Here is a 19840-nt window from a genome sequence, read left to right as displayed (position 1 = left end):
ATTCACTGAGTATAGATGTGTGGAGTCAAGAAAAGTAAGCTGTTGGGGTGGATTAGGTTAGTCGGAATGCAGGCACCCATGGGGGTGAGTGAGCATAGGACTGACCTAATGTAGAATCTAGTTTCTCAAGTAACAGAATCATATTGAGCAGTCAGTACAAGATGTAAAGATAGGCCAGCACCTATAGGACTGCAGTTTATATATGCTAATGCTTGAAATATCAGGAATAAGAGAGAGAAGTTTTATGGCATTTGTAAGTGCAACCTTGCCAAAAGTTATAACCATTATAAGACATGGCAACAGATGATGAAGTTACAGAGATAAAATTAGATGGATAGTATTTCAGGAAGGATTCAAATCATGATTGTAAATGAATTGTAACCAAAAGAGTTAGAAGATTGGGGGGGGGGCATGGGTGGCAGTTCATTTCAGGCAATCTGGTGCAGAATACAGGCTAGTTGAACAAAATACAGCTGGTTGCTGCTATAAGTTGAGAGGAGGAGGGTGATAGGGATGATGTGAAAGATATGCATCAGCAAATTAATACAATGAGTGTAGGTCAAGTAATTATTTTAGGGAACTTTAACTATGGGGATATAGATTGGAAAGAGGAAAGATAATATTGTGAGAAGAAAATGAAATTTATTCACTTCCTAAGTAATAATAATTACTTGAAACAGCATGTGATGGAAGGGATTTGGAGTTTGAAAGTGAGATCGGATCACAGATCTATCCATAAATGGAGATGGATATGATGTTGGAAATATGGAATATTTGATAGATAGATCCCACAGATTAGTATGCATAGGAGCAGAATCCAGGAGAAAGAAGATGACTTGCAGTGTATCGTGAAGCTCTCTTCTTGGACTGCAGCTGTTTAACGTGTATGTAAATGATATGGGAGATGACCATTCAGTTGTGTGTCAATGATGCAGAATTATGTAGCATAATACTTAATTAAGCTGATGCCAAAAGCATGCAGAATAATGTAAATAGGCTGACAATATAGGCAAAAAGATATTGTATGCCATTGTAATGTGAAAAAATGTTATGCATATTGAGATGAAAAAAATTACAAGCTGCATACCACATGTTGGAAGTGCACTCCAGGAAATTGAAATAAGGATTTGGAGTGGGTAGGAAGTTGAAATGAACAGAGTGTATTTCATAGGTGGCCAAGGTGACTCATATTATTACTTAGTTATTGAAGAACACATTAATAAGTATTGATAAGCAAGTTATTATTCATTTAAGTCCTTGATATAACCACATCTGAATTCAAAAGATATATTTCGGTGATTACACCACATTTTTTTATTATTCAGTTATATAAAACACTGAAATAATAGTTCCCGACAAGTTCGTAAATCGTAGGATTTACTTTTATTCCTTTAAGTTATAATAGTATAACTTAAAGTTTAAACAATAGAATTAATAAATAACAGAGTGAGATTCTGTTATTTGAGTTTTATGAATAGCCAGACGGGTATGATTTGTATTTATTAATTCTCTTGTTTAAACTTTAAGTTATACTATTTGCCCCCTGAAGATGTAAATCCTATGATTTATGAAACTTGTCGGGAACTATTATTACAGTGTTTTATCTAACCGAATAATAAAAAAAATGTAGTGTAATCACCGAATATCTTTTGAACCAATTAGCCACAAAAGTCTACGCCTGCAATCACATCTGAATTATTTTGTTCAAGTCTGGTCACTTGGGTTTCTTTGGATGAGGTAGTGGTGGAGAGGATCCGTAGGCAGGTGATGAAGGTAGTTAATGGTCTGCTTCCTATGAATAATTGAGGATTATAAAATTGGCTAGTAGGGAAAGAACAGGAGATCACCCCTGAAAAATGAATAAGAATGTTGTTAGTAAATCAGGACTGGATTTTTTGTGGAGAGTTGTAAGAGAGAAATAGGTTGCCAGAGTCTTTAGTGAGTGTTTTCTCAGTCACTGGGTTCGATGAGAGGGTGTGATAGATAATGTATGGATAGTGTGGTCTTCTACGGGTCTTTGGATTCCCTGGAGATTCCTGTGCAGTAATAATAATAATTGGTCTAGCTACTCACTGATGAAGCCTCAAAAAAGGCTGAAACCGGTCTGGGTAGTGACCTTCCACCATAATGTAATAACAGCTTACATTTCCTAGGAAATGTGTTTTTACATTATGGGAAATACCCAAGAATAGCGATCAGAACTTCACCACCTTTGCCACTTTTTCTCCGTAGTACAATACCGAGTTGTCCGGTATTGTCCTACGTACTAGGGTCACTTGCATTAGCTCACGCTAGTGGTCGCCGATACGTTATAGTTTACTATATTCAGCAAGAAACTCTCTGATTCCAATCTTTGAGTTTCTTATTCGGTTTTAAAACAAGGTGAGATTTAATATCCCCTTAATTTAAATAATAATATTTTGTCATAGATGACTATGTAGTAGATAGTGAAATTTTTCACATTTTTCTTAATATTCTTTAATAATCTTACTAATGAAATGTTTTTTAAAAAACTTTTTATTTTTCTCCTTTATTATTATTATTATTACAGGCAACTCCAGGGAGTCCGTAGACTCATCGAGGGAGGCCCCAAATCATATTCATCACAACTATTCGACATTCATACAGTATCTATCATACCTCGCCTTAAACTCATTCACTGTCACAGCATCCACCACAGACTCTGGCAGCCCATTCCACTCATTCACCACTCTAAAAGTAAAGAACCCAGCTCTAACACCCTTACTAACCACACTTTTGCCCAGTTTCCATGGATGTCCTCCCACAACCAGCCCTGTTCTCAAAAATATCTTCTGAATTAATTTTATAGAAACCCTTCAGTAATTTGAATGTCTCAATCATATCTCCCCTTCTCCACCTATCAACCAATTTTTGTAACCCACAAATCCTCAACCTGTTCTCATAAGGTTCATTCCACAGACCTGCTATCATCTTGGTCACTCGCCTCTGGATCCTCTCCACCTCCTCCCCATCAAGAAGAAACCTAGGTGACCAAATCTGGGCACAGTAGTCGAGATGGGGTCTTATCAAGGCTCGATACAGAGGAACAATAACCTGCTTGTCAACGTATTCTTCAGCAACCAAATGATTCGATGAGCTGATTTGGCCACTTTTGCAATGTGTCCCCTAAACTTCAACTCCTTATCCACCAACACTCCTAAATCTCGTGCCTCATCAATTTCCTGGAGTACAGTTCCACCAATGTAATAAACTGCTGCTAATCTTTTCACCCCAAAATGCATAACCTTATATTTTGCCACATCCATTCTCCTTAGCCCAGACCTCCAATCTATCCAAATCATCTTGCAAAATTTTGACATCATCTGCATTCACTATTGCCCTACCCAACTTTGCATCATCTGCAAACAAATGAACTGTTCCTCTCAGATCCTTTCCTATATCATTAATGAACAAATTAAACAGTAGAGGTCCAAGAACAGATCCTTGTGGCACACCACTAGTCACAGGCCGTCTTGTGGACTCTACTCCTGAATAAACCACTCTCTGATATCTCTCTGTCAACCACCCTCCTATCCTTCTCACCAACCCTATATCCATCCCCATATGCTGCAATTTACTGATTAGAATTCCATGTGGTATCCTGTCAAAGGCCATAGCAAGGTCCAGTGGAATCACTGTAAACCCATTACCCTTATCCAGTTCAGCCATCACTGTGTTATAATACGTGAGCAAGTTTCTGAGGCATGACCTATCCTTCACAAAACCATGCTGTCCCCGATACAGTATCCCATTTTCATCTATCTAATCTTGTATTTTCATCTTGACTATTTTCTCCAAGAACCATGATAATGATTCCTGTTATGCTGATTGACCGGTAATTTTCAACAGTAGCCTTGGAACCACCTTTATGCAGTGGAACTATTTTCCCCTCTTTCCACCCCCTTCGGACTGAACCAGACCCAAGACTCAAATTAAACAAAATGGTTAAGGGCACTGACAATTTTTTAGCTGCTTCATGTTCAACACAAGCTGGTATACCATCCAATCCCACAGATGTATTGACATTGAGGTTCTGTAATAGACTAGTTACCTCTACTTCATTCATCACAATTCCAGTATAAGCTGTTGGTTCTTCCATTCCTTCAATGTCACCACCTGGATGATATACTCTTGCAAAGTGCTCGCTCAGTAATTCCACTATATCGACTGATTCGGTTACCTCCCTACCCTCAGCATTTTTTAAAATCCTTCTACCATGAACATTTTTCCTTTTACTTGCAACATATTGAAAAACTGTTTGGGATTCTCTTTATCCCATTATTTAGCCATCGGAATTCCTTATCACATCGCTATTTTTTATATTCTGACTATCGTTAATGATATCACTCTCGCCACCCAAAACACACTTGAGATCCTCATTCTCCTTACACTTTCTGCACATATTAACTCCACTATCACCATCTAACCAGACTCCCACCGCTCTTCGCAAAGCATACATCTCACAGACAACACATTACATAAACTAAGTATTTAGCAAGTACATAAACTAATAAGTATATAGCAAGTATTTATAACAAATACTTGCTTTGTATATATGTACATGTTCCCAGTAATATATATTGATATATATATTTATTTATTTATTTACCGAGTAATTGATTCGATTAAATGATATGTTTAAAAATTATTAACTGACTAAATTAACTGAGAAATGCTAACTTCACCAGAACTTTTTTGTATTTTTTCTCGGTGTTTAAGTCAGTTAATAATTTTTATCAGTTAATAATTTTTAAACAAATATATATATTTTAATATTAAAATCTCATTTTTTAGTGCAAGTATGATGATGACCTGAAAAGTCAGCTATGGGATAAGAATACTATTTTAGAAGATTATGAAAGATTAAGTGAAATAAGGTAACAATAATTAAAGTGACAATGTTATTTGTGAATCTTTCTATCTCTAAAATTTAAAAAAAAAATCAACATTTATGAACAAATTGTGCTACCTGTTCATGTATGTTGTTGTTGCACCTTATGCATATTGTCGCATTTTATGTGATCAGCTTAAAACTATTTTAAAGAATATTACTACATCTAGGTTTAATGTTTGAAATTTGAATGCCCCTGTTGGTTGATATAGAAATTATTAAGGGCATACAAGGAATGATATTCTTGGTTTCATCTTACTGAATTCATGCATAAGTTAACAATCACATCTTGGACAGCCCCTGAAACATAGGACAAAAGAATGGAGGACATATAGGATATTTCCTTTTTTTAGGGTTTAAGCAATATATATGTATATAACCTGCTATCAAAACTTTATTAACAAACCTCCATAATGTCAACTAGCTCAGTGCCAGAGATTTTGCGCAACACATCAATCACATTGTCCCTTAAATGCATTTCTCTTAACCACACACCAACCTGATTTACAAAGTGGTACCTCCTCCCCAACCAACAGGCTGCAGGTTCAAATCATATTATGGACATTGATGTTTGTGATTGTCTTTAGATGGGAGATAAATTTCATCACCCAGTGTGAGACCATCTTCCTGTTTATTGGAGGCCTGCATTAATTTGATGTTTGGTCGCCAGAGCAGAGTTTTCAGACTATGTAAAAAAATAAAATAAAATTTAATAAAAAAATAATTATTATTGCCGGCCTGGTTGGCTGAGTGGTTAGCATATTCACTCTCCAGCCAAAAGGCTGTGGGTTCGAATCCTGCCATGAGTTTGTGATTGTCTGTGAAAAATACTATTGGTAGTGATGGGCAGTAGATGGCAGTAGACCAATCCTCATAAGGAGCATTCCACAGACCTGCAATTTTTTCAATAAGCTGTGCATGTGTATGCATACACACCTGTCAAAAAAAAAAAGGAATATACATGCATAGTAACTGTGCACACAAAAAATACAAGTCGTGTATTGTGGAAGAATGAAGTGACTAATATTAATGATGTAAGGAAAGACAGCAAAAGTGATCTGGAGAATATGGGTGGAAGGAGTGAATGATAGTGTGTAAAATATAAATTAGAACAAGAAAGAAGTGGCTGAAAGTAATGTGGATGATGATCTTTTAGTAAGGAGAGAGAGAGAGAGAGTATTGAGCATTCTTCGTAGGACAAAAACAGAAGCTAGAGCAACTGGAGAAATGATTGCCATGTGATACAGCAAGAGAGTGAATGAAAGAAAAAGTGAGTAGCAATGTACAAATGCAAGAAACTGGGATTAAGGAAAAGGTGTGTAGATTTCATGATAAGAGAAATTGATGAAAGCATGTTTCCCAAGTGTCAAGATTAAGGATAATAGTGAAGGTATTAGTTTGCAGCAAAAAGAAGTAGTGAAAGAGTTGTTTGTTTTGGCAGGAACAGGTGATTTGAAAGGTGAGAAATGTGCAATGAGATAAGATATCAAAGATTATTGAAAGAAGTGAAAGTGAAGAGTAAGAAAGTAAAGATTGTGAGTCTGCTGCTTTCATATAATGGTGTAAAAATAGTCATAATTTAAAATTATGAATCTTTTTACAATTGTTTCTTTATGTTAGTATACTATTAATTTCGGTTTCGTAACATACAGGGTGTTCGGGATAAATTTGACATATTTATAATTAATTATATTTTTCCGTAAGTTACATGTATGAACACACACTTCTCTTCATTTAAAAGTTTGGACCCTTCTTCATTCATATACAAGATGTCAGAAAGGATGGATAGCTGGAACCCACCTGAATCATGGAAGAGAATAACTTCTATCATGATGATTCGTGCCCGCCATCAAAATAAGGATATTACGACTGCTGCCCAATGCTCCCTGAATACAGTAAAAACAATCAGGCATGAACTAGAGACTTGCAATGGTGACTACGAGGATGTAGCAAGAAGAAAGATCCCTAGCAGACGATCTGATTGCGTTCGTACAGCAGAATTCCTCGCAAATCTGCAGGAACAGGTGTTGAAGAACCCTGGCATTGGAATTCGGGCTTTGTTCGTGGAGTTGCTAACTGTAGTCAAGCCCTGGATAACAAGGGTAGCCAATGGTAGGCCGTATGTATGGCAGCAGGATTCGGCCCCTTGCCACACCTCTGGGAAAAGTCAAAAATGGTTGTCTGAAAATTTCTACGACTTCACCAGTCCAAATGTTTGGCCTCCAAACTCCCCAGACCTTAACCCCATGGATTATTTTGTATGGGGCGCAGTTGAAAAAGACACCAATCGCACTTCCAGTAATACAAAAGCCCAGTTAATGGATAAAATTAAAACAGTTTTTGCGGCCCTTCCCAGGGAGACTGTAGCATCAGCTTGTTCGAGGTTCCGAAGCAGAATTGAAGCTGTGATCGATGCTAATGGTGGTTATTTTGAGTAAATCTTGTTGATAGTATTGTAATTAACTCTGCCTGTAATGTTGTTTTGTCAATTCATTAAATTTAATAGATACAAAGAAGATTTTCTTTTTCCTTACGAAACTGTCAAATTTATCCCGAACACCCTGTATATGACTGGCAGTTGTGATCTGCCCAATATTGATATGTTGAAATGAAATTTTTTCCACTTGGTTATACTATAAATTAAAGATACCAAGAAATTATATACTTAGTTTAATCCTTTATCCAAGTGTGAGCAAACAAGTTTGCACTGAACTATTTTCAGAATTGGGGCAACTCGTATAAAGAAGCTAATGACTTCACATCACTTATATGAGTTGGCCCAGTCCTGAAAATAGTTCACGTGCAAACTTGTTTGCTTACACTTGGATAAAGGATTAAACCAAGTATATAATTTCTCATCATCATCAAATTCCTGCCATGTACCCTCAAGGGGTGTACAGGATATGATAGTACTACATGAAAAAAAATTACATCATTACTAACTTCCTATTTACAATTTTCCTCCAAATCAGTCTGTTATTTGTCAAGACTCCAACATTATCAGATCTTATATTTCTATCGTCTAAGGCACTTTATACCGTATCCATCCACCTATATCTTGGTCTTCCCCTGGGTCGTTTTGCTGCTAACCTGGCAGAGAACACTTGTTTTGCTAATCTTTCTTCGCCCATCCCATTCTGTTTAAGTGACCATACCTCCTGAAATTAGCTCTGCTAACGCATTCCTGGATGTTGACAATGTCAAGTTCTTTGCTAATATCCTCATTTTTAATACGATATTGCCATTGATGCCATCTGTTCACGCCTATAATCTTTCTCAGGACTCTCATATCTGCGGTCTCTAGTCTTTGGTCAAGTGTTTTATGTCTGACCCAGCTCTCAGATCCATAAGTTAAAACTGGTTTGAACACTGTCTTATATACAGCTAATTTAGTGTTCTGACTAATTTCTCTCTTATTCCATATGAATTTATTCAATTGACTTTCCACCATACCAGCTTTACTGATTCTGTTGTCTATTTCTATATTTAATTTACCATCTTCACTAAAAATCGTGCCTAAGTAGCTAAAATGTTTTACTTGTTCCACAGGTTCTCCATTCACAACACAGTTGATATTTTCAATGATTTTGCCTGTTTTCATTGTCTTAGTCTTTTTAGTGCTGACCTCCATACCATATCTACAGGGTGTTCGGGATAAATTTGACATATTTATAATTAATTATATTTTTCCGTAAGTTACATGTATTAACACACACTTCTCTTCATTTAAAAGTTTGGACCCTTCTTCATTCATATACAAGATGTCAGAAAGGATGGATAGCTGGAACCCACCTGAATCATGGAAGAGAATAACTTCTATCATGATGATTCGTGCCCGCCATCAAAATAAGGATATTACGACTGCTGCCCAATGCTCCCTGAATACAGTAAAAACAATCAGGCATGAACTAGAGACTTGCAATGGTGACTACGAGGATGTAGCAAGAAGAAAGATCCCTAGCAGACGATCTGATTGCATTCGTACAGCAGAATTCCTCGCAAATCTGCAGGAACAGGTGTTGAAGAACCCTGGCATTGGAATTCGGGCTTTGTTCGTGGAGTTGCTAACTGTAGTCAAGCCCTGGATAACAAGGGTAGCCAATGGTAGGCCGTATGTATGGCAGCAGGATTCGGCCCCTTGCCACACCTCTGGGAAAAGTCAAAAATGGTTGTCTGAAAATTTCTACGACTTCACCAGTCCAAATGTTTGGCCTCCAAACTCCCCAGACCTTAACCCCATGGATTATTTTGTATGGGGCGCAGTTGAAAAAGACACCAATCGCACTTCCAGTAATACAAAAGCCCAGTTAATGGATAAAATTAAAACAGTTTTTGCAGCCCTTCCCAGGGAGACTGTAGCATCAGCTTGTTCGAGGTTCCGAAGCAGAATTGAAGCTGTGATCGATGCTAATGGTGGTTATTTTAGGTAAATCTTGTTGATAGTATTGTAATTAACTCTGCCTGTAATGTTTTTTTGTCAATTCATTAAATTTAATAGATACAAAGAAGATTTTCTTTTTCCTTACGAAACTGTCAAATTTATCCCGAACACCCTGTATTACAACAGTTATTCAATTTAGTCAGAGAATCTTGCAGACTTGTAGCGGATTTATTTAGAAGTATAACATCATCCGCATAAAGAAAAGAGCTGACATTAACATCTCCAATTTTGATATCTTGTTTAATACCACTTTCCTTCATAATGCGATCCATATAGATAATGAATAACAGAGGGGATAATGTACATCCTTGTCTCACACCAGAGTTAACATTAAACTATCTTCCTGTACTTCCTTCAATTCTAACTGCTGACTTACAACTTAAATACAGACTAAGTATTGCTTGATATAATGCCCCATTGACACCATATAACTGTAGCGTATTGAATAGCTTCTCTCTTGGTACCTTGTCATATGCCTTTTCCAAAATTGACAAAACTTAAATACAGATCTTTGTTATATTCCCATGCTTTCTCGACTATTTGTCGTAAAGTGAAGATCTGATCCTGACAGCCTCTATTTGGCCTGAATACAGCTTGTTCTTCACCAAGCTTTTCTTCCACAATTCTTCTCAGCCGTTTCTCAAGTATACTTGCATAGATCTTGCCTGGAACACTCAGTAGGGAAATACCTCTGTAATTCTCACATTCAGTTTTATTTCCCTTTTTATATATGGGTACTATCAGAGCGCTACTCCAATCATTGGGAATTCGTCCCTCTGTCCAGACTTTCTGAACTATGCAGTGCAGCCACTGTAAGACTTATATACCACCATACCTTGAGTATTTCTGGTCGAATATCATCTACTCCTGCTGCCTTTCCACATTTCAAACCTTTAATGGCTTTCTCTACTTCAAGTATGGATATGTATTCCTGACTGCATGCCTGGTCAGTGTTTTTTACCACTGTGCTGTCATCACTGCTTTCATTTAGCAATTTTTCAAAGTAATTACTCCATACTTCAAGAATATCTGTTTCTCCAGTTTTCATGTCACCTTTATCATCTCTAACTCCTTTTACAGCACTCTTTCCTCCATTCCTAAGCTTCTTTAACAACCTCCAGAATATTTTGCCATCTTCTTGATATTTATTTTCTATATTCTTGCCAAAGTCCTCCCATGACTTTTGTTTAGCTAGTTTTACACAGTGTTTAGCATTCTTGCATCTGTCTCTGTATTCTCTAAGAGCACAAGCTGACTTATTTGCCAGGAACTTTTGACATGATTTCTTCTTTTCCTTCACTGCCTCTTTAACTTACCGTGTCCACCATGGAGTTCTGATTTTTCTATCCTTGCAAACAACCTCACCACATGCCTGGCTGTATCAATCAGTGTTTTCTTCAAGGCTTGCCACTGAATCTCCAAGGTTTGGTTCTTGTTCTCGAACTCCTTCATTTTTTTCTTCAATAATCTTTATGTATTTTAGTCTACAGTTCACATCTGAGAGCTGCTCAACTTTTAATTGCTTTAAAACTTTCTTACATGTTATTCTTTTCAATATGAAATTCAATTTTATCCTGCTCAATACTAAATAGTGATCGCTTCCAATTTCAAATCTTCTGTACACTCTGGTGTCCTGCACGATGGAGAAAACATCACTATCAACAATAACATAGTCAATGAGACTTTTCTTATTCCATGCCATTTCTCTCCATGTGAATTTGTGCACATATTTATGTTGGAACATGGTGTTAGTAATAACCAGTCCATGTCCTGAGCAGAAATCCAACAGATATTTGCCATTATTATTAGCTTTGCTCTTTTCTCCAAATTTTCCCAAAATATTTTTGTATGTCTCACAATCATTTCCTACTCTGCTATTTAGCTCCCCAACAAGGACCAACTTTTCCTTTTTCATTGTGTCAGTTGCTTTTTCTAAAGCCTCAAAAAAATTCCTCCACTTCTACCTAAGTAGAATCTTCTGTATAACCATAGGCACAAATAAGTCTCATTGTCCAGTTCTCCATTCTCATATTTGCCCACATTACTCTACTTGAGACTGACTGCCATTCAAGAAGATTAGCCTCGTATTTTGTGTTGAATACTATGGCTACTCCTTCTTTTCCTTGATTGTCATTGCCTGAATATAACATTTTGTATTTATTGCTCAGAAAGATCTCCCCAGTTTTGGTCTTTTTTGTTTCAGTCACTCCTATTATGTCGATCTGGTACTTATCTAATTCCTCAGCTAGCTCCATTTCTTTGCCATTCAGGCTTCTTATGTTGATAGTACCGATCTTTAACTCTGGTGATGTTGAGTTTGGGTGTATTTTCAGATTTGTTCCAGTAACTGACTTTTCGCTGTTCGCCCTGGTTCCCTGGCGAAAACAACGGGGACCTTGTTTAACCAGGCGATGTCCCAGCCGGCATGAAATTTTTTTTATGTTTTGTCTTTTTTTATTTTGGTTTAACCAATAAGAATACAATTTGGTTGGCTGAATCCCAAATTGCCAGCCCATCGTCGTTCGTTCAGTATCTAAGTAGATACCCAACAGGGTGCACCATGAGAAGGTGAGAATATGACATTAGTTCAGAAGCCCTGGTCGGTTGTCTGCATTCCTTTAAAGGCTATGTGGAGGTCTCCTCTCAGTTATACAGCTTTCAGCACCCCCTATATATTACTTGGTATCTTTAATTTATGAATTTTTACTTTTTATTTTTACTAATTAGCTTAAGGAAATTACAACGTATACCAGGATATACATTAAAATAAATTTTAATACGCTTCCAATATTTCGGCAACGTCACATTGCCATTTTCACAGGAACTTAAAAACAAGACGTGCACACAAGCACAACAAACAGTAAACGAGGAAGAAGCAGGAAGCTATTCTTTCTCCTAAAAGTCCTTACGGTGTCCCCTAGCGGGCAATGTTGGTATTCTTAGGTGATTGAGCTGAAGGTCTTCTGATATAGCTTTCCCAAATTTGGGGCAGTCTCATGCAAGCAAATTTGTTTAGGTTTGGATTGTTTCTTAGGACTGAGGCTGATTCCATGAAAAGCCTTTCGTATTTGAATTTACTATGGTGTATTATCGTGGCTTTCTTCCACTGTATTCTATGGCGGGTATCCAGCGCATGGTCTCCAAGACCAGAGTGGTTGTATTGGCGAAACCAGATGTAGTCCTTGTGTTCTGAAATTCTGATATTAGCTGTCCTTCCTGTTTGTCCAAAGTAGGACAGCTTATAGCTGCGAGGGACCTGGTATACACCAGGTTGATCTATGGGGGGGGCTGGTCTTTACTTTTTTGGTACGGTTTTGGTACGGATAACCCGGATAAGGGATGCCAATTTTTTATATGGTCTGTAATAAGATGTTAAGTCATGTTTTTTTTTTAGGATTTTCGTAATTTTTTCCAAAGTGCCTCAGATATAAGTATGGTGATGAATTTAGAGTAATCCTTGTTGTGATTGGGGGGGGGGTATTGGTTTCAATATTTTTTTGGGGGGAGGGTAGCCATTGGCTGAGAAAATGTTGAGAATGTGGTTTAGTTCTGTGGTTAGGGCATTGTCATTTGAACAGATAAGTTTAGCCCTGTTGTGTAGTGTCTTAATGACTCCATATTGTTGTGTGTGGGGGGGGGGGGATTGTTGGTGAATGTATCTACCTGTATGGGTGGGTTTTCTATAGACTGAGAAAACGAATTTTCCATCAGGCTGGCGAGTGACCAGTGTGTCTAAGAAAGGAAGGCAGTTATTTTTTTCTTCTTCCAGATCAAATTTGATTGTGGGGTGTTGGTTGTTTAAGTGTGTTAGGAAGGAGAGGAGTGTATCAGAGCCATGTGGCCAAATAGTGAACATATCATCAACATAGCGAAGCCATACGGTTGGTTTTTGTGGGGCAGAGTTTAAGGCTTTCTCTTCAAAAGTCTCCATATAAAAGTTGGCCAAGGGTGGGGAGAGTGGAGACCCCATGTCTGTCCCCTTTATTTGTTTGTAGAATTTTCCTTGCCAAATGAAATAACCCGAGTTTATTGTGAACTGAAATAGGGCTGATATATCGGGAGGAAATTTACCTTGGATTAGCTCTAAGTATTCTCTAAGTGGGACATTTGTGAATAATGAGGAGATATCAAAACTGACCATTAAGTCTGTGTGTTTGAGTGTAAGGTTTTCTATGCTGGCTTTGAATTTGGCTGAGTTTTTTATGTGTGAAGGTGTGTTGCCAGTATAGTGTGTGAGAGCTTTGGCCGAATGTTTAGCTGGTTTGTATGTGGGAGAATCAATGCCATCCACTAAGGGACATAATGGCACATTTTCCTTATGTATTTTTGGGAGTCCATAAATATGGGGGGGGGAGTTAAATGGTTTTAATTTGTTTGTGACTTCTACAGGCCAAGAAGTGACCTTCTTAAGGAGCCTGTGGAGTTTTCTAATTTGTGAGTTGGTGAGATTGTACTCGATAGGGAGGTAAGTAACCCGATCTAACAATAGAGCATTCAGCTTACCTGTGTAATCCTTTTGGTTAAGCAATACTATGGCGTTCTCTTTATCCGCTTTGGTGATTATTATTATTTTCTTGTTTTTCTTTAATTCTAGTAGAGATTTAATTTCCTTACTGGGCATGTTAGTTTTTGGTGGTTTTGCTTTGGTCAGAACACAAAGCCACATCCAGTTTAATATCGTTGGCGACGTGGTTTGGAAGGTGTCGTATCCCGCGTTCAATTCGTATCATAATATCTTCAGCAAGTATTCTTCTGGGCGTAATGGCAAAATTGTGGCCACATGAGAGAGCGTCGAGTGCTTCAGGTTTCACACTAACTGACGAAAAGTCGACTACCGTTTTGGTAGGAAGTTGTGGTTTCGAGTTCAAGTTCTTTTTTAAATTTTCAAATTTTTTGATGTGTCGATCTCTTACTTTTTTTAATTCTTTCTCCACAGCAGTGCACGAGATGTCGTATAAAATAGACCAAATTTCATGGCTTAAGGTGCTTGAAAGGTCATCTTCAAATGCTAAGTTAGCATCATTCAGGAAACAGTAAGTCGTAGTGATTTGTTCCCTCACCAAAGCTTGGCTGGTGCGGTTATAAATACAAAGAGCCTTTTGTAAAGAGAAACAGTGCTTAAATTTGACACAGTTTGTTACTACCTGGATATCCCAGCAGCGTTTTAGGAAGGCAAGACGATTCAGTTGTCTTTATAGCTTTAACTTCATTTTACCGTAATGGCATGCCTTACGTGTGGTGGCATCTCCGTGGATTATCATAATTCTCGTGGAAAGGCTTAGACGTTGGTTATGCATTTTTACTAAATAGCTTAAGGAAATTACAACGTATACTAGATATACATTAAAATAAATTTTAATACACTTCCAATATTTTGGGAACGTCACGTTGCCATTTTCACAGGAACTTGAAAACAAGACACGTGCACGCAAGCACAACAAATAGTAAATGAGGAAGAAGCAGGAAGCTATTCTTTCTCCTAAAAGTCCTGATGGTGCCCCCTAGCAGGCAATGTTGGTATTCTTGGGCGATTGCGCTGAAGGTCTTCTGATGTAGGTTTCCCAACTTTGGGGCAGTCTCATGCAACCAAATTTATTTAGGTTTGGATTGTTTCTTAGGCTGATTTTAATTCAAATACGAAAAGCTTTTCATGGAAACAGCTGAGACTGATTCCATGAAAAGCCTTTCGTATTTGAATTTACTACGGTGTATTATCGTGGCTTTCTTCCATGTATTCTGTGGGGGTATCCAGCGCGTGGTCTGCAAGATCAGAGTGGCTGTATTGGTGAAACCGGATGTAGTCCTTGTGTTCTGAAATTCTGATATTAGCTGTCCTGGCGGTTTGTCCAAAGTAGGACAGCTTACAGCTGCAAGGAACCTGGTATACACCAGGTAGGTGTGAGGGGGGGGGTAGTCTTTAGCAGAACGAATAAGGGATGCCAATTTTTTATATGGTGTGTAACAAGACATTAAGTCATGTTTTTTTTAGGATTTTCATAATTTTTTCCGAGGTGCCTCGGATATAGGGTATGGTGATGGATTTAGAGTAATCCTTGTTGTTGGTGGGAGGGGACGTTGTGGTTTATTGGTTTCAATATTTTTTGGATTTTTTTTGGGGGGGGGGGATAGCCATTGGCTGAGAAAGTGTTGAGAATGTGGTTTAGTTCTGTGGTTAGGGCATTCTCATTTGAACAGGTAAGTTTAGCCCTGGTGTGTAGTGTTTAATTTATGAAATGGAATGTACAGCATTTAAGACTCACATACTTACTAGATTCTGATAGTTGTAATAATTCCAGTCTTCTGTATTGTAATTCACAGTTGTTAAGTGTTGAAATATCTGTCGTTCTTTATAAAGACATTCTCTTTTTGCTAATGATGACAGCTTCTCAACCATTACTACCTAAATTCTCGCTCGCCATTTACATGATGTGCATGTGCTCACCGAGAGATTGATGAATAATTGACATCTGATAAGGAGAGGGTTCAGTACTTGGAAGTGAAAATAAAACAAGAAAAAGAGAAGGGAAATTTGAGAACGGTGATCAGAGAATTTGTTTTTAAGAAGTTTTAAGAAAACGTGACAGTTAGACAAATATTAATAGAAGATTCCAGAAAGGAAACTAACTAAATGAATCTTTCAACTGGAAAAGTTGAGACTTTCAAAAGTGATTAGAAATAAATTAATGTATTTGAGTAGATGTTCTAATTCAAATGTTCAAAACCTAAAGAAGGTTTCATCTTCTGTGTTAAGAATGCCGGATCTATTTATTATTCTGTGTACCTGAAGAGCTCTACTTAGATATGTTGCTTATGAAATAGTAGAAGAAACTGTTTTACAATGGTATAAAAATATATATATATTAAATCATAATTTTGCTGACTAGGAACACTGAGATAAGGTAAAATAAAAACTTTAATTAAAACACGACTAGTTTTGTTGGAAAGCCTACCTCTTCAGGTGTACAAATTATCACAAACTGGAAAAATAGCAAGATAAAAACATGGACTTCTCATAAAAAAAGTTAGGAATAAACACCGTCAAATTTGAACTGGCATTCGCGTGGCTTCTAGAGTGAGGCGTTAGTGAGTGGGAACTATCTTGAGTACCAGAACTGAATTACTCTGTTGTGTGAGTCAGGTAAGCTATAACTTAAATTGCTGTTTATGTGCAAGGGGTCCAGAGCTATTTCTTTTGATTCTAAGATGCACCTTTTTAGTTTGTCAGCGCATTTATGGATATTAGTGGTAATATCAAAAGAAATTCAGCACAGTAATTCAGTTCTGGTGCTCTGAAGATAGTTCCACTCACTAACACCTCACACCAGTTCAAATTTGACTGTTTATTCCTAACTTTTTTATGAGAAGTCCATATTTTATCTTGCTATTTTCCAGTTTGTGATAATTTGTACACCTGAGGCTTTCTGACGAAACTAGTTGTGTTTTAATTAAAGTTTTTATTTTACCTTATCTCAGTGTTTCTAGTCAGTGAAATTATGATTTAAAATGTCTATAATCCGAGTAAATACCCTTTACAATATATACTGTGTGTATATATATATATATATATATATATATATATATATTCCTGAGCTTCTGCTCAGTTATGTTACATTTTAAAAAATAAATACTTAATGACTTTCTTTAAACCGAGATAAAATATTAAATTTTAATGAAAATTATGCAACTAGTTTCAGCCTTTTACAACCTTCATCAGGTATCCACTAAAGGTATCCACTGAAGGCTGTAAAAGGCTGAAACTAGTTGTACCATTTTCATTAAAACTTGATATTTTATCTTGGTTTAAAGTCATTAAATATTTATTTTTTAAAATGTACCATAGCAACTGAGTAGAAGCTCAGGAATACATCTATAGCCTAAATGATGAGGCATCTCTAACTGACATCAAAAAAAATTATAAAAAAACATTGAAGAAAATAGGACTGAGAATCAATAGGTTAGTTTTCCTCAAATGGTGTAAATTCAATCAAGTTTTTCCTAATTTCATATCGTTTCAGGAAAAAATAACAACAGAACGCGCTAAAAGAATTTATCGTAAAGCAAAGTTATATCTTCTCAGCGAAAGAATCTCAGATACAAAATGCTGTCTTGCCTTTTTATTCAATGTAAAAGGTCTTTAACTCAAAAACTTGGAGAGGTTATGGATAATGATAATTTTCATAATTTTATCTTTAACAGTGAAGCACAAGCAACACGGATACAAAATAATAATAAGCTTAATCTTATCAAGAAGTTTGAGATTCTTAAGAGAGTACAAAACACATCTGTTCCTACTAAAGCCTGTATTAATCTTGACAAAGTTGTAGTAAACAATTCGTCACATGTTTTAACAGTTGCAGAAAAAGATATTCTAAGCAAAGGTCTAAATTTCATTCCCTCACTAAGTTTATTCCAAAAGAATCTCTACTTACTAAAATAGAAAAAGCCAGTTCACTTATTCCTAATCATTTGGCAAAACTTCTCCATATTGAATCCATCTTCATTATCAATAATGCTAAACCTCCAAGAAATAATCTTTCTCCTGCCGAAAGACAGGCCTTAAGGAATCTTAAAAAGAACAAAAACATCATTATTTTACCTGCAGATAAAGACAATGCCACAGTCATCCTCAATTCTGAAGATTACCACAATAAAATGCTTCAATTGCTTGAAGACAACATTACATATTCAATTCTTCAGGATGATCCAACAAGGGAACTACAAAACTGCACAAACAATCTGTTAAAGACTACAATTGAACTTCCTCACAATATTCGCCTTTCTTTACGCTCTCTATGCCACGCATTTATGGTGTTCTGAAGATCAACAAGGAAAATGCCTCTCTTTGCCCAATTGTGGAAGGAATTGATGGTCCTACTTATAAGCTTTCGAAACATCTTGCAGAATACCTCAAGTGTTTCTCCAATAAATCTTCATCGTTCATCAAAAACACCACAGACTTCGTTTCTCATATCAAAAATATTTCAATCAGTGAAAATGATATCATAGCAAGTTTTGACATTATCTCATTATTTACTAACGTCCCTACTGAGGAGGTATTAACATTACTAAAGGACAAATTGTCTAAAAAGATATTTGCTTTATTAAAGCATTGTATTCAATCTGGCTACTTCAGATATAGGGACTCCATTTACAAACAAAACCAAGGCCTAGCAATGGGCAACCCGGTTCTAGCAAACATTTTCCTTTAAAATTTTGAAACGAAAGCCGCATCGTCCTCACTTAACCTCCGAAACTTTGGAGATGTTATGTTGACGACATTTTCATTATATGGAGTCACGGACACACATCTCTCATGGATTTTCTTCATCATCTTAACAACCAGCATTCTAATATAAAATTCACTGCCGAACTAGAACAAAATAACTGCCCTTCCATTCCTAATGTAATTCTTACACGATGCTCTGATAGATTTAAAATCTCTATATACAGAAAACCCACTCATACTAACAGATATCTGCACTGTCAATCTCATCACTTTCCACCACAAAAGCTTGGAACTATTTCTACCTTAGGACACAGAGCACGCTCTCTTTTAAATGAACGAGATGAGCTACAAAAAGAAATTAATCACGTTTCTCTTATCTTTAAACAAAATGGATATTCTGAAAAAACGATTAAGGAATTTCTTCTGGATCCTCCTAGGCAGTGTACTATGGAAACTACTGATTTTAAAGGTAGCATCTCAATCCCTTACATTAGTTCAGTCTCCAATAAATTGACTAAAGTCCTTAAAAAATACAACATCAGGACGTTTTTCACTACACTCCCTAAAATCCGTTCTCTTATAAGCCATCCGAAGCCTGTTCATCACAACCTGAAATATCCAGGTCTATACAAGTTATGGTGCGATTGTAATATTCCTTATTTTGGACAGACTAACAAATCTATTGAACTACGTATAGAGGAGCATAAGAGAGACATCTCCTATAAAAGATCACATGCATCTGCGCTATCCAGTCATGATCTTTTCTCAAACTATCCTCATGATGATCTACGGAGTCACTCAGTTTGCTGGGATAAATCCGAAAACATTTTTCGCTGCAATGATGAGTTTGAAAGGAAAATCGTGGAGTCCAGGGAAATCCTCCTTAATCCTGAACATTTGAACAGCAATTTGAGTTACAACATCCCTGATAGTCATGCTGCAGTTCTTCAATACTGACGTTCATGAGAACTTGCAACAAACAATAGCGCATTAGATAGAACAACTTGAAAAATACGTTTTCTGTGTCAATTATATATTGCATTTTTTGCCTGTAATTCTCAGTTTTTTGTAACTTCAATTTTTATTGTGTTCTACCTTTAGTGGATACCTAATGAAGGCTGTAAAAGGCTGAAACTAGTTGTATCATTTTCATTAAAACTTAATAATTTATCTCTGTTTAAAGTCATTAAATATTTATTAAAAAAAAAAAAAAAAAATATATATATATATATATATATATATATATATATATATATATATA

At 36.5% G+C, this 19840-nt stretch overlaps 1 protein-coding gene across 1 annotated transcript in view; it reads left to right on the top strand.

The window, feature by feature from the left end:
• LOC150109219 (uncharacterized) overlaps positions 1-19840 on the top strand; it is a 672102-nt gene that overhangs the window by 209838 nt on the left and 442424 nt on the right. Inside the window, exon 14 of the mRNA XM_090401856.1 lies at positions 4816-4898. Coding sequence (XP_090257982.1) covers positions 4816-4898 — 83 coding nt within the window. The remainder of the gene's footprint in view (positions 1-4815; positions 4899-19840) is intronic.

Source organism: Typopeltis vanoorti, chromosome 2 (genome assembly GCF_054136105.1).
Source record: "Typopeltis vanoorti isolate ZY-2024b chromosome 2, IOZ_Tvanoo_1.0, whole genome shotgun sequence".
NCBI classification, from domain to species: domain Eukaryota; kingdom Metazoa; phylum Arthropoda; class Arachnida; order Uropygi; family Thelyphonidae; genus Typopeltis; species Typopeltis vanoorti.
This window is presented reverse-complemented; position numbering and strand designations above follow the sequence as displayed.